Here is a 22426-nt window from a genome sequence, read left to right on the forward strand (position 1 = left end):
GACAACTTTTTAAACCCAGGAGTATTGCCCTATGGCAAACGGCTGCATGTCCGTGTCTGTTTAAAAGATCGCTCTGAATGGGATCTCTATGAAAAGTCCGTCACAAAAATGGAATTATCTCAGCTTTTTGCTCAAAATGTGGTGTTTTGCAGAAACCTACCCATATTCAAAAGCTGATTACAAAAGAACCACTGAAGGTAGGATGAAACGTTTTTTTTTTTTTTTTTTGTTTGTTTGAAAGCAGAGGGTCTGTTCTTTCATTTGGTATATTGTATGTTTATATATTTAAAGAATAACATTTTCTGGAAGGCATTAAACTTTGGTGAAAATCATGAAAAATTCTGGCACTGGCTGGCAACTTAAAAAAAAAACGCTGGCGGTGAAAGAGTTAAACGTTTAATGTGACAAAAGTATCAAAAGTATCGGGTACTACATACTGTACCCAGTGGAAAAGCCCCCCAAAGTAAGCGCTGTAGTACTATGCAATGGGAAAGCGCCATCACAGTACCCCTGTTGTGTTTTAAAGGACATACAAAAACAATATAAAACAGATCAAAAGTCTGGACCACAGTATAATACTTCTTATGGTGTTTGTCATTTTGAACCTGTCTCCTTTCACTTTCATTATGCAGCATGAAGTTTATTCCTCAAATATTCTCCATCAATGAAGAAAATATTTTTATTTTGAATGTCATGCGGATCTATAAACAGTGATGGAATTATTGGTTAACTACAGTCAAGAAAACCATCTGCCTAATTCCAATGCATGACCTCCAGCAAAACCAACTTAAAGCTGTGAAACCTATTCTATGAATATACAAGCCATATATGAGAATGGATTGTGGTGCCTCTTTTGGTATTCATGGCTGTACAGAGGGCTGATCTACCTTCATCTTCTGCATTAGAGCCTGCCGCATCTCTTATAAATGTGGCTGAGGTGCAACGAGCCCCCCTCATGAATGTGTGAGTGGGCCTCGATTTGCGCCCGACTGAAATAGCAAGTCAATCAATGGCGTGCATGCGTGGTGAAGGGTTTCTTGTTAGCACTGACCTTGGGAGATGGTAATGTCACTAAATGCGGTGATGTGTTGGGATGGTGGTTGTGATTACAGATTCACAGGAGGAGTAAACATCACTTACTTTGAAATAAATGTGTTCACTCCCTTTACCTTGGTGGAAAGGGCCGGTAAACGCTAGAGTGGCATTACTGCCTCTGGGATGAACAAATGTGAGCTGCATTATTGAATTAATCTACATGTGTAACTTAAGCAGAGGCTGCATATTAAGCGCTCAGATGCAAAACCCTCTAAGTGCATCTTTGTAAATAAGCTTTTTTTAATCAGACACTTGCCAATAAACTGGTATTTCTGAAAGATCTGAGGCTAGGATTATGCTGATTTTAAGCAAAAGCTTTTGATGAATTTATAATTCGTGCCAAGAGCATTTGGTTAATGTCATTACATCATTTTTGACAGAGGTGATGTTTAGAGGCTTCTAAGCTTCACATATATTAATGTGCACATCCAATTTAAATGTCAAAGACGATCAGTTGGATTAGACAAAAAGCGTTTGTATTCAACACACATCGCTGCAAATAGAATTACATAAATATTCAGGTGCATTCAGCAATGCACCAAAACGTATGTCAGCCTTAAAAAAATCAGCCTAAAGCCTAAATGTTTTCTATACTAAGCTCTTTAATAGCTCACCTACTTTCTGTAGCAAACTTTTACATAGCATCTTTAGGTTATAATAACAATATAATAAATATTCAAATGCATAATTTGATTTTCAAAGATTTATTATAAAAATAAAAGCAATAAATGCAATAAATGCATGACAAGTTTTTTTTTCAAAATGCTATAAATCTATTGAATCAATATATAAATATGCATTTATCTTTGCCGTGTTATATTCATTTAGTTGACTAGTGGAATACACTTATTAAACATTAATGGCATTAATCAAAACACTCACTTTGTCATATTAAAAACACTGTCATCGCTGCTGTCATCCTTGGGACATCATCACTAAACTTTTTTTGACAGCGATCAGCTGTAAAATGTTTTGGTCCTGCTCGAATGTAGTTGACTTAGAGTAAAATAATGGACAATTTTTCACAAGATCCCTTGTGGTCAATGTGTTAGCATGATAGAAGCTTGGAGAAAATGTGACAAAATAACATGCCGGATATTGGATTTTACCTAAAATTAATAATTTACTTTTTAATACTGACTTGATAAAATAGTAATTTTGGTGGAAAGTCAAATGTTTTTTTTTTTTAATGGCGTTTATCGCGTTTTGGAACCAAACTCTTTATATAAATATCATACAGACACACACACACACACACACACACACACACACACCCGCACGCATGCACAGACAGAGTTGGGATAGGAACCCTTGCAAATTAATATAACAGTGATATTTGGGACACAATACAGTATAATAAAAAAGTATCTCTCATTATATTATTATAATAGGTATTGTAAACATGATGTTTTACTCACTCTTTTCTTTGCCATTGCAATTAGAGTGGATTTTGGTTAAATACAAATAGTTTGCAGACCAGTACAGTACAGTTTCCTCCTAAATCAAATGAGAAATTGATTCATGGCAGGAGACTGTTGTTAAATAGAGTAATGTTTTAGTACTTTGAAATGCGAATTTATTCCTCCCACTCCTTATATAAATATTGACATTATTTTTAGTAAGTGTTGCAAATGTTGCAAGTGAATAAAAATAAACGAGAGATTCAGTGGATAATTCAGCCATATGGCGGTCTTCTGTTTTCTATTTTCTACATTTTTTATTCAACTCTCAAGCTCACATAAAAATGTGAAGCTGAAATGTGTTGCGACACTATATCAAAGCAGTCAGCCCAGAAGAAATGTCAGCTACATGATAAAACCCATGTAATGAGATTAAACCTGATTTGGTACATCATTGCCCCCCTCAAAAAACCTAAGATACTGTATCGGTTTTGTGTCTCTCAAGCACTAAAACAAAGGCCAGGTTATTTCTCCCATCTGCAAAACTCCCGAAGACCCCATTCCACTGGCCACATTTCTGTCAACACCAGCAAACATGGCAGTCAGCCACAGAAGTCACTCAACGCACCTGTCACCATTACCCTCCAGAAAATAATTGGCTCAAAACTATAACAAGCAGCTATAATTAGCCGAGCGTTATTAAATATGTCCAACATTCAATATCTGGACTACAAAGGAAATCTAATAAGATGTGCCGGGTGCGTTTTTTCCTATCATTCTCTGACTCAGTGGCTGTGCTAGGAATAAATTAATGTGCATATGGAGAGCGATGTCACAGGATATGAGACGACCACTAAGGCCTTTAGCAGCTCTGCGGGAAAGCAATCTGCGTGTGTCTGGTGCTGCAAATATACTGCGGACACCTGTTTTTATACTCGGACGATATACACCTCTCCTGTGAAACAGGTCAAATGCGTGCAAACTGTTTTGGTATAATTTACTATATTTGTAATTTGCCTTTTTATGTGCAGCCTAACAGGTAGAGGACAATGCTAGCATCAAGGTGTTGTCTTCCTAAAGAGCGTGCTATGATCAAATGCATACATTGAATAACAAAAAAATAAATGCATATACAATATGCATAAATATTAAGATTAACAGATAATTTGTGCGATGATAACTGGAAGTATTACTATGTAGACAACCAAAACAAGCAAAAACGTTTAGTTGACAATTCTTGGCTGTGACACAGCATATGGTTAATACAGCCAAAGTGAAAACATAATGCAATGCCAAGAAAAAGTAAGAAAAACAGGAAGCCATTATATTAATATATACAGACAAACAAGTATTAAACCTTTTTTATTTGTTGGCCCGGGATAATTAGTTACTTTTGCCTTCATTACTTGTCTGGCAGTTGTCTGATACAGTGGCAGTATAGTGTTTCATGTCATGCCCTGCAACTTTAATTAAACACGTTATAAAGAACGCACAGATTTGTGGGTCTCATTACGGTTGATTCAATAATAATTAAAATATCCATCTGCAAGCATTAAATTGAAAATGCCCCCATGCGTAACTTTGTTGAAGTGTAATGAAGAGTGTGTAACTGGGAGGGAAGAATTAGGAGACGGGTATGAGACAAAGACAAGCTTTCGCGTGCTTCACTGCACCCTGATTATCTAATCAAATCATTCAGATCTAGACAGCGTCTCTGCAGCCGTCTTGGACTTTTGACTCCTGGAGACGAGCAACTCTGAAGACGGTCACCCCGGGGAAAATGCGACATCGTTACGGATTTGGCACGGATGCGGCGCATGCACTGCGAGCGTCAGCTCTGTCCTGCCCTTACTGACGTCTGCTCCCCGCTGCTCCACTTCTGCCTGTTAATTAACTGTAATGATGTAAACAAGAGCTCATCCTGACCAGCTCGCCACTGCCACAGGAAAAGCAATCTGTTAAAACAATCACCAGGGAGACGGCACCTCTCGCACCTCGCACCATCCCATCGCACTGCAATCAACACCGACGGCCGCGATAACTGCGGCAAGATGGAACTCGGGTGGCTTGGGCTGATTAGGAGATTGCCTGCACTTTTCACAGCTGGATGAATCTGCATCACCCCTGAGATAAAAGCTGTCAGGAGGCATTGCACACATAGACAGACCTTCATATTATATCTGAGGCCTGAATGTCTCCGATGAATTAAACATTCTCTTCTTCTGCAACGGCTCTGATAAAAAAATGTTCCCCTTCTTAAAGAGAAGATCCTCAGGGTTTCTTATCATGTTGACATGCATTTCAATGACAATAAAATGGTTCATCTCAGACCTTGTTCATCTCCTACCTATTGTACACCTTTGTCCATTCTTTATAAGCAAGATCACAAATATGAAGACTGCTTAATTAGATTACAATTTAAATAATTAAATATTTGTAAAGAAATTTTTACACCTTACAGTAGGGTTGTATACTTCTACATCATTTATTAACTCTTGTCCCGCCATTGACAACACTTCCCTGCCAATGACGTATTTTTACGGCAATCCATTTTTCCGCTATTATCCACCAGGTGGCGCTCTTACTCGGCTTATAAGACACTGAAGCATCAACTGATGCAAAAACAGTAAAAACTCTGTGTATGTTTTGATCATCGCTCTGAATCTGATCTCTAACAAAAATCCTTTACAAAAATGCAATTATGTCAGCTTTTTGCTCAAAATCTTGTATTTTTGAAGAAACCTACCCATTTTTGAAAGGTCTGTGATTTCATTTGATACATTGTTTGTTAATATATTTAAAGAAGAACGTTTTCTGAAAGGCATTAAACTTGAAAATCATAAAATGCTGGCTGCGAACTTTAAAAACGCTTGTGGGGTTCATGTTAATTTTACCATTTACTAATATATTTTTAAAATCAAAAGTTGTAACTGTTAAAACGTTAATACACAACGAACAAACATGAACAATAGTATTTGTAATAACTAATATAAAAATACTAGGTTATTTTCAAGCCAGCGTTGGGTAAAAAGGGATGAGGCCAAGGGATGTGTTGTAATTTAACCTGCTGGTTCCTTTAACCCATTTTTGGGTCAAATATAAACATTTTGTGGGTTAACTTAACCCAACAGCAATTGTGTAAATAACCCAACAATTTTTAGAGTGTAAGAATTATAAATACTAAAAAAATTGCTCAATTTTAGTTATTTAGTTACTATAAAAGTCACCAAATGTCACCTCCGTCAAAAAAGAGAAAATTATATTAACCTAAAGCTCTCAGCACGTATTACAGTATATGTTCATAAAATACTTTTGGTTTAAAGGAAAATGCAGACTTTTGGGGATTTTAGCTAATTCACCGTATCCCCCAAGTTTAGATAAGTGCATCTTTATCATCTCTGTGCGTCCCGAAACTCTGTCTGACGCCCCCACCGCTAGCCTAGCTTAGCACAAAGACTGGAAGTAAATAGCTCCAGCTTGCATATTGCACCCAATAAGTGACAAAATAATGCCAACATTTAGCCGTGTGTGCGTCAGACAGAGTTACGACACGCACAGAGATAAAAAGGTATGTATGTATTGACGTATCTAACTCTGGGGGATACGTTGAATAAACTAAAATCCAAAAAGTTGGTGTGTTCCTTTAAATTTACTTAATCCCAGCTTCAATCAGTTCTTAAAGGCCGGTTTGTTCACAGAATGTATTAAGAGTTTGTTAAAAATGCTCATTTACTAAAAAACATGTCAGATGCACTTAAGGGGGGTGCACACCGGACGCGGAACTCAGGGCCGTGCCGTTCTAAAAAAAAACACATTGTTTTCTATGAGTCTACGCACACTGGCGCCGACAGGTGGCGCCTGTCTGCAATACCCAGCTACGACTCAGGAAGTTGCTCAAATCCCTGTCGCGCCACAGAGCGCCACTCGCATAGTTTAACATTAAATAACATCATATTTTTCCCAAATCATTAACGATTAACATTAGCTGCTTACGTATATTTTGCATTTTGAAGTAGATACTATCTGAATAAGCTAGTGCTATTTAATTTTCACTTCCGGTTCTACGATACCTTTTGGTTCTCCTAGACAAAACGCGGCACAGAGCTGAGCTGCGGGTCTGCTGTGCGACCCCCTTTAGAGGGTTTTGCATCTGAGCTCCTCAATTACAGTCTTTTTGCAATGTGTTACCAAAATAAGTATGCACAGCATGACAAAAAACAACTACTGAGAGCAACGAAATATGCATAGGGTGAGAAATGCCTACTGTACCATATCCACAGGCATTTCCAACCAAACTGTGTGCAACTGTGAACAACAGATAGAGCTCATTTCTTCATTATTAGCTTTAGATAATGTTGTCTATAATTAAAAAAAGGAAATTGCATTTCTGCTTCAAAATAATCCACAAGGAATCTGCATGGCATCCTGTATTCTCTCTGCTGTCATCATAAAACAAAGCAGTCTCATTTTATTTCAGAATATGAAGCCCATATAAGGTAACGTCTGATTAATATCCACTCATTGTGAAATTCTCATCTCCAACAGAGCCACTGAGACCAACATCTGTTTAATCTACAATTTCCTCTGACAGCCGCTCGGTTGTCAATTGTGGTTTAACACAGAAATACAAACTATTCAAGTACGCTACTGTAGATGTTCTAAAAGTTTCCCCTTCGAGAGGTCGCTTGACAAGTTTTCAACCCAGAAAAGTTCATACAGCATTCCAAAGCCCAGTCAAGTGTATTTAGGTTAACAAGTCCATTGACAGCCTTTTCTGATTTTCAAAACTTTTGTTTCCTCTGACTAAAATTACCTTGGAAAGAAAGTCGGAAACAAAAAAGTTATTGGTCCGCAGTCACGGGCGGCACCTGGAGGCTTGTAATCAGTCAGCCACACCTTATGTGCCTGCTATAGTACGTACTTTATTTCCCCCACTCTGCCTCTTCATCAGCCCTGATTAGACCGCTGGAGTAAAATGTCACATTTTACATAGCTCCATATTTCAGGCCAACGCCAAACCCAACTACGGCTCCTGGACGGTAGGGGGTGAAATGCCGAGGGATGCACCAATTCCTGGTTGCCCCAGTTTGCAATCTCACAGATTTGTCACTTTCAGAGCAAAGGCAGATATGGAAATTACAGATGTGCTCTTCGTTGACAGGTACGGCAACCAAGCATCATGGTGCTAATTGGAGCTAATTGGCTACGCGTTGCCTCCGTTTCTGAATCAGATGAATAGCCAAGACAACAGTAAGTGACACTGTGACCTTTTTAAAGCTTCACTCTAATTAACCTTTTAGATACAAGCAGGTGTTTTATCTAGGGCAGAGGGGAATAAACTTGGACACCAAGGTTCAGGGTGGGGGATGCTGTTGTATGCACTGCACAGAATGGTGCAGAAGAGTGTACGTTGCTATTATAGCTGCTCGGGAGATATTAAAACTATAAACACAGAGCTTTCCGAGATAAAACGTCCCGCAGCCGAGTAATTTTACATCATCATTCAAATCTGCAGCTCATTATCAAAGCACTCATCTCTATGCATATGGCTCATGCGAACCAAACCTGCAGGCTATTCCTCATGTTTTCCTGATTAAGTTTACCGCGATGTAGAAAACAGAGCGAAATGATGAAATTAAAAAAAGTTATCATTTTCCTCATTATAGTTATTTGTGCATTTCAATATCCTAGTGCAAGCGCGGCAATAGAGCAAAAAACATTAAAAGTCGATCTGCGGAAAAGGAGGACATGGAATGAAACAGAGTTTATATGGATCAACCAATAAAACCTTCAATCCTGTCAAGCTTTTATTGCAGTTTGCGTAGGCGCCTTACGAGCTGCCACTACACATCCACAATAAAAGCTTTAGACAATTTCAGAAATGAAGCTGGTGCCACTTACACCTTGATAATAATTTATGAGCGAAAGGAAGACAAGGGCTAAAGAGAAAGCCACATACATGTAAATGTACATAATTTCGGTTTTCTGATTTCTCATGTTGGGGTCTTCAGATTATAAAAACGTAAGAAAGAAATGGTTCTTCTAGGAACCTTTAACTGAATGATTCTCTGAGGAACCAAAAATGGTTCATCTTTGGCAGGGGTGCCCAAACTCGGTCCTGGAGGGCAGAGTTTAGCTTCAACTTGCTTCAGGACACTTGCCTGGAGGTTTCAAGTATGCTTAGTAAGACCTCAAAGGGACTCTTCACTTTTTTTCTTCAATAATTTTCCAGCTCCCCTAGAGTTAAACATTTAATTTTTACCGTTTTGGAATCTATTCAGCTAATATTCAGGTCTGGCACTACCACTTTTAGCATAGCTTAGCATAATCCACTGAATCTGATCATTAGCATTGAGCTAAAAAATAACCAAAGAGTTTGTAGTGTGGCGCAATGACATTATGCAACGCCCAAAAATAGTCCCCTTAGTAACTTTTAATGACAGGGGACTATTTTCGGGCAGTGAGTAATATCACTATGCCCACTGCAGCCATATTACAGCAGCAAAGTCCTTGTTTATTATGCCAAAATGAGAGTATAGTTCCTAGCCATATCTGCCTACAAAATCGCAACTTTTAATTTTCTGTCAGTCTTAGTACACAATATAACTATAGAAGGGTCAAGTTTAAAATAGGACAAATATCGAAACTCTTTGGTTATTTTTAGCACGATGCTAATGGTCTAATCAGATTCAATGGATTGTGCTAAGCTATGCTAAAAGTGGTAGCGCCAGACCCGGAGATCAGCTGAATGGATTCCAAAACGGTAAAAATCAAATGTTTAACTCTAGGGGAGCTGGACAATGAGCCTATTTTCAAAAAAAGTGGAGTGTCCCTAGTTTCTAAAGGTGTGTTTAATTATGTTTGGAGCTAAACTCTACAGGACACCGGGCCTCCAAGATGAGTTTGGGCACCCCTGATCTATGGCATCGCTGTGTTTGGAAAACGGAAATTATTCCCATGAATCAAGCCAACTGTTGCACTCCATAGAGATGCTTCATACCCCATCACTAAAAACTTTTTCATGTTGTACAGGTCAATACCATGTACAATCTTTCAATTTCATTATCCATTATCTCATGCACTCCGGCTATTCATTATATCTGTCAAAATGCATCGATTAAGCACCATGTAAATGAGGTGGTGTCAAAAACGGCTTCTGAACAGTGAAGGTAATAAAATTACAATTGATTCTCCATTGTCAGACAATTGCATAAAAGCATTAGGTCCTTTATCCGAGTTGGCCTTTTATTCAGTCGTTCAGGAATGAAATAGCCTTGATCCAGTCATCCTGCATTAGCATCCAGCCTTCGTACTAAATGAAGTACTGACCAGTCATCACCTGTGATTGCTTTAGCGTCAGCCGCATATTGTGGTCTGCAGCCCACCGTTTAACAGTGCAGCATCAGGCTCTGTTCCACCACAGCCATTAAAAAGATGAAATCAAGCCAAGACTGACATTTCCCTGGGACAAGATGCAAAGACCCTCTCTTAACCCAGAATAGATGAGGGGTTAACAGGATATGCTTTAAGGTTGCAATCTCCCGCCATCTTTTTCTGCACCCAGTACAAAAGCAGCCATTAACTGAAGAGTGTACCATGAAGTCAATTCAACCTACTATTTTAAGTTTTGACTGTTTTGAGTGAAAAGTTAGCATAACTTGAGTTGAATTTGTTTTTACAGTGTACTTTTCCAGCTAAATATGTAGAGATATAACTGTAAGCCATTTGCTGGTTGACCTCCTCAAAAGTGCGAGTCTGCGGTGCTACTAAAACATCGTTTGTGTGGTGAAACTGGACATTCACATTTATTCGATTTTACCACACAATACTATCCATTACTCATTCTGCTAGGCTTTCAACATAAATCAATTAACAATTTGTGGTTTTCGATTGTTATGACTATAAAACAGTTTTGTCTGGCAAGACGAAGAGCATAAATTCTACCCAGAGTGTTATTCCTCTCCAAAATGGCAGGAGACACCCAGCGAATTATTTAATGCCTATACATTTCAATGACGAAACTGTTCCTAGTGGTCTTAAAAATATGAAGCTCGGTTTCTCGTGGGACTAATAAGAGGTACATCATTTTCTATATAGACCAACTTAAGGGGAACACAAACTCTTTGGTAATGGTGAATTTGTACTTTAAGAGCAAAGATAAAATCAAAGTAAAGTGAGATGATGATTATAATTATGTTTTGGGCAAACATAGTTATTTCCCTTTGTAAAAGGTCAGAGCAAACGGTATGCTATGAGTTTGGGGGAAATGACTCGCCTTGGAAAGGAGAATGGTTACCAGATGCCATTGTCCCTGTAAGTTTGTGACTACTGTGGCTGTTCCTGTAACAAATAGGGAACAGTCTGGCATAGCTAATGAAGACAAGAGACCTATCCAAAAGTTTCTCCAGGCATTCATTAAGCTCCTATGGAGAAGAGCCACCTCGCCATAGACCCAACACTAAAGCTCTCTGGGGGTTTGACTGTACAAATACATGCATGGCTGCCTGCATAAGCCTCAACAGGAAAAAACTATACATCAAAGTAACCCCAGCTCCTCGGAGCCAATTGTGTGGTGGGCAGTGTTCCAAAAAGTGGTGCAGACGCGCTTTCGGTGACCCGAGTTCAATTCCTGGCTCGAGGACCTTTGCCAGTCCCGTACCCCTCTCTTTAAAATGTACCTTTATGTCCTCGGCTAAAACTACTCTCTGTCAAAAGCCCAGCTCGGAGTCAAGTTCCTGCATCAGTGATTATATGTAACAAAAAACTGAAACTTTAAGCAACACCAAAGAATTTTTTTTTACCTTAAAATAACATTTCCAAATAAGTATCAGTGGTTCATCCACTCGAAACAGGGTGAACGGCACTTTCACATTCGCTTTGAAGCCCTCTATTGGCCAAAACCGCACTAATGAAGTTTCCAACCGTCGGGTCGTGGTCCTGTAGTTCGAGTGAAAACTACAAAAACTTGCTTTACGGCAGACCTACAATCCAATCAGAGCCAGCTATGCTGCAGTAGGCTAAATTATTTACAACAGTGGTAATGGACAATTCCGCTTCTAACCTGTAGGGGGAGCAAAGAGCAAAAACTCTTTAGTGTTGCTTTAAACAGGACATTTCACAAGACATTTTTTAAGATGTCATATAAATCTTTGGTGTCCCCAGAGTATGTATGTGAGGTTCTAGCTCAAAATACCACATTTATAATTTATTATAGCATTTTACAATTTTCACTTTGTAGGTGTGAGCAAAAACGCACCATTTTTGGTGTGTCCTTTTAAATGCAAATGAGTTGATCTCTGCAGTAAATGGCAGTGCAGTGATTGGATAGTGCAGATTAAGGGGTGGTATTATCCCCTTCTGACATCACAAGGGGAACCAGATTTCAATGGCCTATTTTTTCAAATACTTGCAGAGAATGGTTTACCAAAACTAAGTTACTGGGTTAATCTTTTTCACATTTTCTATGTTGATAGAAGCGCTGGGGACTCAATTATAGCACGTAAACAGGGAAAAAAGTCTAATTTTCAAGATATGTCCCCTTTAACACTGTGGTTTACTTTAATGAGGCGTACACAACAAACGCAAATTCATACATAGATTGCATACAATGTCACGGGGGAATGCGGATGACACAAATTGGGTGACGCAAGTTGGGCGGCGCAATTGCCGCAAACAAGCGCTATTCCCCTCAAACAAGTGAAAAATTCTGGCCCAACGTTAAATCCAACGAGTAATACTGTCCAAGGAATGCATGCTTCACGTTTGGTGTGTACGCCCCATTACACTTTACTTTCTTCTTTCATTCAACCTTCTCTCATTAACAGAAAACCATTACTCCTTTCCCAGCTTCTCCAAAGCTTTCCTAAAGTACCCGACTGTAAGTGTTTTGCATTAAATGTCTCTTGGCTCTTACAAATATTGACAGAGCGCTACAGCAGTGCCCCTCCCATTCGGGCAGGGCAGACAGTTTTATTATCTCGACTTATTTCATGATCTGCACCCATCAATCCTTTTCATTTTACCGCAGCACCGCCCACATGAGCAACTACCGCTAAGAGTGCAAATCACCAGAGCCCCTTATGGGGGGAAAGTTTTATCTATGCAGCCAACTGAGACGCAGACTACTGTAAATCATCAGTTCTCAGTGCCTCTGAGCATTTTGTGGCTTCATGAGTGCATGGCAAATGCATTTCAACAGAGCCACAGTCCCCAATATTCCCCAGACTGGTGTTCTGGAGTGTGGTTAGCTCAGCCGATGTCCTCAGACCAGGACGCGGTCACACGTGGCTCCAATGGGCCTCCGGGGGAACGTGACGGATCGTTCAGTCGGTCACAGTGATGAAACGAGTATAGGAGTGGTAGTGTGTATAGAGGGGTCACATGGAAGAGGAATGACTGGATGTGCGGATTTTTATCACAAACATGGGTATATTTAACTGCATTATTGAAGAAATCTCATGGATTTTGATTCTGGGTTTTTATACCAGATACATGTACATAACCAGGCTATTCAAAAACATCTAATATAAAACTAATTTATCAGTCTTTATTATCTAAATTATGTGGCCTGTTTATTGATATTTTTGCTGTAAGAAGGTTGTTATGTTACTATTACACCATCCGCACTTGTTCTGAATCCGTCATCACTAGGTTTTTTTCTAGTCCTTTTTCCCAGCCTGTATATGGAACAGAAGAGAAACGCCAAAACCTGAAAGACGAACAGCGAGAATCCTTCATTTCTTGCTCCTGGTCCAAAAAGCGTTAAACCACATTCTGGAGGTTAAGCACCTTGTGTCTTGGCTCAGAGAGCTCGTCATATCTGAAGATGAAGCTCATCTTTCATTCAGCTTCATGGAGCAAACACAGGTGTCATGCTAAACTAATGTGAGCTAAGCAATCGCTTCCAGTACAACATCACTCATCTCAATCTGCGAGAGTGTTTGTTGGCAAGCGACAAGCGCATCAATGCTAACCTTCTAACCTTTCCTGTAGCTAACACACCTGTCTAAAGATAGTCATTGCGATGTGAATGGCATAATGTCACTGCTAAAGGAAAAACAAGGCACTTTAATTGTAGTATCTGCTGGGAGTTAAACACATGGTGCCCAAAAACAAAGGTACTGTATGCCACTGTGTTACAGTAGTAACTAGATCTGCACATAAAAAACTGCTTTCGGTAAAAAGCTGTGCTACAGACTTACAGTATACGAATATGAAGTTTTACTCACAAACAATAGAGACAACTATGTACAGTATAGGAAAGAAAGGGGCAAGTTGTCACATGGGAAAGATGACAAGAACTACATCTTATTAATAAATACATTTGGCTATAAATCAAACGTGTAATTGCACAAATATTTTAGTAGTATTTATACAATTTATAATTATTATAATAAAGGTGAATACAATTGAACCACACTGTCATAAAAAAGGGTCTCTAATGGTGTCAAAAGGACATCTAGAAGATATGTAGAAAGATATTTTTTACTATGGTATATAAAAGGAATCATGTCTTCTGAAATAATGTACTTTCATGGAGGATAATACACAATATCATGCTACAAAAACCATCACTGACTATTTCAATTCATATGGGCATAAAATAAGAAAGAAATCAAGAGGTGACCACCATCATCCTCCGACCTTAGTCCTATTAAGAGCCTGCGGAGCATCTTTTAAATGAAAGATTTGTGAGGTAGACAGCACAATTTGAAACATCAACTTAGGGATGCAATCCTAGCATCTTCAAGTAAAATAGACAAAACAAATACTTATATACTTACTTAACTTAAGTTTAATGAATGGGAGAGCTAAAGTCATGTCAAAGATATGTTCATATATTATTATGTAACTTGTTTAAATACATTATTAATTTTACTTTTTTTGGTTTATTAAATTATCTGTCTATGCATGCACTTTTGACATATCTGTTTTTGGATCATTTTAATCCATATCATTATAAATGTCTGCATAATAATTTGGAACAGCAAATTTGGCATATTTTTCAAAGTATTAAATATTTAAATAATTTAAAGAATGGCATCTACACCGTCATATAACTGTTAAGGGTGAAATAAAATTTGTAAACTTACTGATAAACAAAAATGACATGTGCATAATAATTTGAAAAGCAGTGTATATAATAAAGATAGATTTCAAATTTCCATTAACAAATATCAGGTTGGGGCAGGATGCCATTTTTTATCATTGTTTTAAATGGGTCATATCATGTGATTTCATGTTTTCCTTTGTCTTTGTAGTGTTAAAACCTGTTTGTGCATATGAACGATCCACAAAGTCGCAAAGATTAAAGTTTCAAATCCAAAGAGATATTTTTTCTAAAAGTGAAGTATCATCCTAAAACGCATCATTAACACACGCCCCCACATATCTATGTCACTGTGTACTGTAACATTTCTGTCACACGCTTGATGTATTTGGCAAATTACAACGCACTGGATAGCAGGCCAATAAAACAAAAAGGCAGGAAATACACTCTTAGAAAGGATGTGTTAAATTTCACATCTTTTTGTGTTATGCTTTTAACACATTGTGTGTAATTTTGTATTGATTTTGTGGTAAAATAAAACAAGTTGTGTTAAAAAAACACAAAATGTGTTGTTTTAATAATAACACATAGACTGGTGGATTCTGGGACAATGCATTTAATGCGTTGTCCCAGAATTAATGTGTCGTTTTTAACACATCCATTCTAAGAGTGTAGAGGAGCAACAATAATGCATGGTATGTGAAAAATCATGTGGTTTTAACCACGTAAACACATTGCATTACACTAAATACACAACATTATGTTATTTTTAACAATGTAATTTGACTCCTTTAAATTATATTTTACACATAGTTTATTTGAAAGAAAACAGTTTACTTAAAAATTACTAAAAAGCTTATAGCAAGCTTTTTAATGGTAGGTTTCGTAAAAAAAAAACGTCCCCCATATAGTGGCAACAGTTAGAGTTAGGGTTATTCACAGAAACTTACTAAAAAAATAAATAAAACCGAGATAAAATGCTGACAACTAGCCACAGTCTATTATTTTTCGGTTTACATAATTTCAACTAAGCATTCAAGAATAAAAAAAAATGAAGTGAAGTGAAGGTTCTCATACTTGCATTTCAGCACTGCATTACTTACAGGATTCCTGCTGTCTAAAAATATGTTCACAGGTCTCTATCGCTTGAGATAATCAAGAGGAATTTGTCTGCGCTGCACATGTGGGCCGCAGCACATGTTCGGAGCTCTTTCTGCCTGAGGGGCTGTCTTTGGGTTCTCAAGAACAAGGATTAGCTAGAGAGCTCATCCAATTCCTATCTTCTGTTACCCATGTTTATATTTTCCAACAGATTTTATGCCTTCAGTCCTCATGCAATACCCAAGTATCCCTCTGGGGGAGCTGTTCTTTTTATATTAAGCTTCACTTTTCTTTCTGCACAAGAGAAAGGGTTTTCCTAATGAGTTTAGCACCAATCTACAATGCAAGTGGTCTGGAACCTCTGCAATAAATCTGGTTCAGAAGGGGCACTGGCACAGGCTATAAAAATGTAGGAATTTAATAATTTTACTGTATGCAATTTATAGCGAATGTGAGCATACACTGAAGCAGCCGCGCGTAACGGCAGAACTCATCGGACAGAGCCGAGTCAATCACGGGGGCCGCAGCGTTTTCACAGAGGGTCTGCAATAATCTGTAGCAGCTGTCTAAACATGTCCCACCGAACCGGACCTGCCTTAGAGTAAAAACAGATCCCTGTTTCACGTCAATATGTGAATGATTGAATAAATAAATAAAGGGGTAGGCTAAATAAATGTGCGGAATGTGCATGTACGATGTAATGGCTAATCTTAAGGGGGGAAATGCAGAACGAAGACGTACAGCCCATTACCTGATTTCTCCCGTTTAAATCAATGAGGCCTCTGAGAACTTCTGGGCTTTGCTTTCGAAGAAATCCCGGAATATATTCTGTTTTTTATGTGTGCACGTACGTATGCGCACATTCAGCCTTGAAAAGTAACGTTTATTTGGCTTGCATGTGTACACAGATGTTCGATGCATGCGCATTGTGACAAAATGCAATGCATCTCCTGGGCTACAAACTACACTCTTAAAATAGCTAGGTTATTTTGACCCATGTTGGGTAAATATTAAACAAAACACATGCTGGGTTAAAAAATGTCCTAATGCTGAGTTAGAAATTACCCAATGTTGGGTTGTTGCTATGCAACCATGGGTAATAATAACCCAGCAGTTATAGCAATAAGTCTCGTACATATAAAAAGTGGACCATCCTACGGCCTTAAATCTAGACCTTCTATGCTATGAAATAACACAGATTAAACTGAATGAATAATTAGCAGTAAACTCTTAGTCACTGGTGGCACAGCATCATTTATTGCAGTCAGAAGTGAATTCATGTCTTTGCCATAATGGAACCCTAACTGCAGGATTCTGCCCTCGCAATGATGGTAAATGCAGACCAATTCATTCTCACACTATGAGATTAAAGTAGTTCATCAAATGGCCGAGTTAGCAATTTGTCCCACAAAGACGGTTTCATCGTGGCTAATTGTGAGAGATCCTCACCGGGGTCTCTGCTGGTCTGGCCGAAGGAGCTGATTGGTTGCACGGCCCTTCTGGCTGTGGCCACCATGGATTAAAGCAGATTCATAACTCATGTGTACCAGATGGTGGAGATAGGGCCAGCAGCTGGAACAGAGTGTGATCCGACTCTATTTCTTCCCAGACCAAAGCTGCTGGTCTTTGGCCAGATTCATTAAAGCCTGAGCTTGTCTGGTAATTTACTGAGCCGAGAAACAATCTGAATATACTGGCGACATGGAACAAATGAGTCTTATCCATTGCAGATGTTTCTACAGTATGGCACACTTACAACATGGACCTTTCGAGACTGGCTAGCAAAGTAAACACCTTTGTTATAGTCCACTAAGAAATACACAAACACATATATTTCCTTAGGGAACATCTTCCCTAGGAAGATGAATAAATGAACGTTGCAATGATTAACCCTTAAAAATGAATTTGCACAACCCATGTGCAAACCAAAATCTAGGGCTGCATAATGATTAATCGCAACTAATCGTTTGCAGAATAAAAGTTTTTGTTTACATCATATATGTGTGAATTTGTGTGTATCTATACACTCACCTAAAGGATTATTAGGAACACAATACTAATACTGTGTTTGACCCCTTTTCGCCTTCAGAACTGTCTTAATTCTATGTGGCATTGATTCAACAAGGTGCTGAAAGCATTCTTTAGAAATGATGGCCCATATTGATAGGATAGCATCTTGCAGATGATGGAGATTTGTCAGATGCACATCCAGGGCACGAAGCTCCCTTTGCGCCACATCCCAAAAATGCTCTATTGGGTTGAGATCTGGTGACTGTGGGGCCATTTTAGTACAGTGAACTCAATGTCATGTTCAAGAAACCAATTTGAAATGATTCGAGCTTTGTGACATTATCCTGCTGGAAGTAGCCATCAGAGGATGGGTACATGGTGGTCATAAAGGGACGGACATGGTCAGAAACAATTCTCAGGTAGGCCGTGGCATTTAAATGATGCCCAGTTGGCACTAAGGGGCCTAAAGTGTGCCAAGAAAACATCTCCCAGACCATTACACCAACACCACCCGCCTGCACAGTGGTAACAAGACATAATGGATCCATGTTCTCATTCAGTTTACACCAAATTCCCAGTCTGTGAAAATCCATCTAAAGTATTTTTGTGCTTACATAATATCATCCTACATAATGTAAAGAGCATTCTGTGGAAATATAACCTTGACACCTTAAATTTGACTAAGGACATGTCAGTGATTAAAATCAAACTTTGATACTTCTCATCTAGCCTGGATTTCTCAGACAGTCACATACAGTATGCGTGTTGTATTCAAAATGTCAAAAGTGCCACAAAACAACTTGTTTTTATAAAAGATGTCCTGTAGGCCTGAATACTCACCACAGATCTTAGGTTCAAATCTTTCACCAGCTTTAGGGTGGTTTTATAGCATGATTCGAGGTCATCTTTTTGGGTCTGGCCAAGATGTCCTCTGGCTATTGGGCCGACAGTATGGATTACATCTGGAAGAAAAAAAAAAAGATCAGTTATCTCTCTCACTGTCAAAAACGTAAGACTCTGTTATCATAATTTCTAACGTAAACAGGCGCCACAGTACATGACATGAATTTTCAATTAAAACTGTGACACTGTTTAACACTACGACAAATCCCAGATGACAAACAAAAACAAAACAAAGCTTCTTGTCAGATCTTCAAAGGCAAGCGTACAAGAGAATCACAAAACCTTCACCCGCTGCCGAGGATCATGGGAAAGCATCCACACATTCACAATCCTACTGGGTACAAAACAGCTTTTCGAAAATGTTATCATGGAACGAAAACAAGAATCTACCAACAATGACAAAATCCAACAATGGAACAATAGGGCTGATTTAAACAGGCCCAAAAACTGTCCAAAATCAAATACGTTTATTCAGTTAATGAAATGGCAGAGCAGATAGAAAATCAATTACTCAATCCTTTTATGCCATCTATTCATAAATTCATATCTGCGCGTGGCCAGCCTCTTTGCATAGTAATGCGTTGGGTTGTCACTCAGCACCAGAGCGGGTCTTACACAGGAAGGCTGAGGAAAGCAGGGTGGTTTAATTAAATCATTGGAGTGATGACAGGGGAGTTAGGAAAGTTGAGCACGATTCTGAAAGAGAAATAATGTAGACCTTCCTGCCCGACGCCACCAGGCCCTTGAAGGTGGGCGACAGCGGGCAATTAACCGGTCGCTTTTCTGGGCTTCCTCGCATTTCCAGGAACTGTCACTGGTCTTGTGTTTTGTTAGTGCTTTTGCTAAACAAATATTGTTAGCCACCCTCACACTCCGCATCAGCACTTACATCGGTACTTAAAAGTGTGTTTGTTTCAAGAGACAGTAGGGCTATAGAAGTGCTTGTGAACGGTCTGATGTAAAGCCCCGTTCAGACCCCGTTCAGTGGCTAGCAGTGGCATGACTTCATTTATTTTAATGGAAGCTAGCCAACTGCCAGGGACTCGAGCGAAAGTGACCAATGGTGACAGGATGTGGGCGTGTCCAGCAATGCAACAAAGTTGAGAAAAACTATAAATGTAATGTTAATGCTGATCGAGTTTCAGGAGTGACAACCAATGAGAGTAAAGCAATGGATATCCCATCATCCATCTATCATCAGTTATTGCACAGTACTAGTTTGTTTATGACAATCAGAATTAAAGGGATAGTTCACCCAAAAATGAAAATAATGTCATTAATGACTCGCCCTCATGTCGTTCCAAACTTGTAAGACCTCCGTTCATCTTCAGAACACAGTTTGAGATGTTTTATATTTAGTCTGAGAGCTTGTTGACCGTTCATTGAAAATCTACGTACGGTATTCTGTCCATGTCCATAAAGGTAATAAAAACATCATCAAAGTAGTCAATGTGACATCAGTGGGTCAGTTAGAATGTGTTGAAGCATAGAAAATACATTTTGGTCAAAAATTACAACTTTATTCAGCATTGTGTTCTCTTCCACATCTGTTGTGAAGCACATGCGCGAGACTAAAGTCACGTGACTACAGCGTGCGTCTCCCTCAGACTGTAAATGAAGCCCGGGCGCAAACAAAAAAACAGCTGGGGTGCACCAGATAACACGTCAGCCGCGACACTGCAGTCACATTACTTTAGTCTCGCGCATGCGCTTAACAACAGACGGGGAAGAGAAGACAACGCTGAATAAAGTCATAATTTTTGGACCAAAATGTATTTTCGATGCTTCAACACATTCTAACTGACCCAATGATGTCACATGGACTACTTCAATGATGTTTTTATTACCTTTCTGGACATGGACAGTATACCGTACACAAAACGTATACATTTTAATGGACGATCAGAAAGCTCTCGGACTAAATATAAAACATCTTTAACTGTGTTCCGAAGATGAACGGAGGTCTTACGAGTATGGAACGGCATGAGGGTGAGTCATTAATGACATTATTTTCATTTTTTGGGTGAACTATCCCTTTAAGAATGCCTTCCTAATGACCTCATTAAAAGACACACAGCAAGAGTGTTGCTGGTGGTCTGCTTAACAGCTGACAGTACATTATAAAACAGAAACAAAAACTAGCATGACAAGCAAAGTTTGACAATTTAAAGCAGCCGTTTTTCGTAATACCATCTTAAGTTGGTCTGTTAGGTTGCTGTTAGAGCAAAATTATAAAGCTCAAAGTTCAATGCCAAGTGATATATTTTCTTTAAAGAGCACCTATGGTCTGAATCACGATTTTACATTTCCTTTGGTGTGTAAGTGTGTATTAGTACATGTTAACAATATGCAAAAGGTACAAACCCCAATGTAAACGATGACGCGAGTTATCATTTCCAAGTTAAATCTCTTTTCTTGGACTATAACAAACACGGAATGTAGGCAACAGTTTACTTCCTGGGATTGGTAATGTAGACAAGAGCGACATTATTATAATTCCTCCCGCTTCGGACACAGCCTGTAAGTTAACTCCTGTCAGCATTGCATTGTGACTAAATCTTCATGCCAAAGTCGTTAGTTTTGTTCTCATAGCTTCATAATATTCTTATTAAACCACTGATGACACATTGCTTTTTTGCCAATGTTTTTTAAAATGTTCTGTGCTTGAAAAGCGTCTATTCAATAGCAGTCTACAGGACAGTTACAAGCACCCATATTCTTAAAAAATATCTAAAAATGTATTCTGAACAGAATTTAAGGACTTGGGGGTTAGGAACGACACAGGGGTAAGTGATTTTTGATCAAATTTTTATTTTGGTGGGACCTATCCCTTTAATGGTGACAGTGGAATCATCATATATAAATTATATTAAAAACTACTTCCTGCATGCATCTGCTTTGCTGAAGTCGATGTACAGAACGGATCGGGAACGAGAGGTTTATTTGCATTATTTAGCAAAAGATTTCTATCTTTAGTGGCTCAGCAAGTGAGAGCCCTGTATGTGTGGGGGGTTAAGTGCTTTTCTTATTGCATAACCCTTATGAATCAGTTCTTTGTCAATTATTAATATGTCCTCAAACATTTTACAGTTCAATCCACAGCATGCTGGGTTTCATGGCAGACGTTTAACAGTTACTGTACAACTAAACATTTTGAGAAAGGCACAGATATAGAAGATACAGGTGTACTGTTATGATGTGAATTCAACTTCTGACAAGGCCGTAGTTATAAATCTTACTTTATGGCCCATTAAAGAATGATAAGCCATGTGTCATTAATTTGACATTCGCCATATAAAATTGTCATTTGTGCATTTAAATGCTAAACTCATATTATAAAAAATCAGTAAGTAATGAAGGTTGTTTAATATATTCTGTTACTTTTATACCACATCTACACAAATATATCCTCATTTTAATATTGCATCACCCAGCCCTCCATACCACATGCTGTTTTAAGCATTACAGCACTTATATCATGTATTAACAATGAGACAGGCCAATGGCCGCAGCGATCATCTCTAGAGTCACAGCGGTGTCGCTTAAACAGCACGCTGTCCGAGATGTGTGTGTGTGTTTTTGGCCCTTAATGAGGCTGTAACTATATGAAATATCATCTCTCTTCAGACCAGCAGGACTGCACCCAGCTAGCATGATGGGACCATAATGTAGCCTGCGCCCAGTTGTTTTCCATGCATAATACATGAACCTCCGGACCTAGTGCAACAACCCTTCAATTTGAGAATGGATAGCCAGAACAGGCCGTGTGTTTATATATGCATGAAACTAAAGCTACGCCCATTTAGCACGTAACACAATGTGCATGCATGACAGCAACACATATACAACTCCTCGAGGGGGCACTTAC

At 38.8% G+C, this 22426-nt stretch overlaps 1 protein-coding gene across 6 annotated transcripts in view; it reads right to left on the reverse strand.

Annotated features, from left to right (window-relative positions):
- The window catches only part of macrod2 (mono-ADP ribosylhydrolase 2), a 690444-nt gene that overhangs the window by 210224 nt on the left and 457794 nt on the right, over positions 1 to 22426 (reverse strand). For all 6 annotated transcript variants that reach the window (XM_065296426.2, XM_065296424.2, XM_065296422.2 and 3 more), the window contains exon 6: positions 18496 to 18617. In XM_065296426.2, the coding sequence (XP_065152498.1) occupies positions 18496 to 18617 (122 nt within the window). The remainder of the gene's footprint in view (positions 1 to 18495; positions 18618 to 22426) is intronic.

Source organism: Paramisgurnus dabryanus, chromosome 20 (assembly GCF_030506205.2).
Source record: "Paramisgurnus dabryanus chromosome 20, PD_genome_1.1, whole genome shotgun sequence".
Taxonomy (NCBI): Eukaryota; Metazoa; Chordata; class Actinopteri; order Cypriniformes; family Cobitidae; genus Paramisgurnus; species Paramisgurnus dabryanus.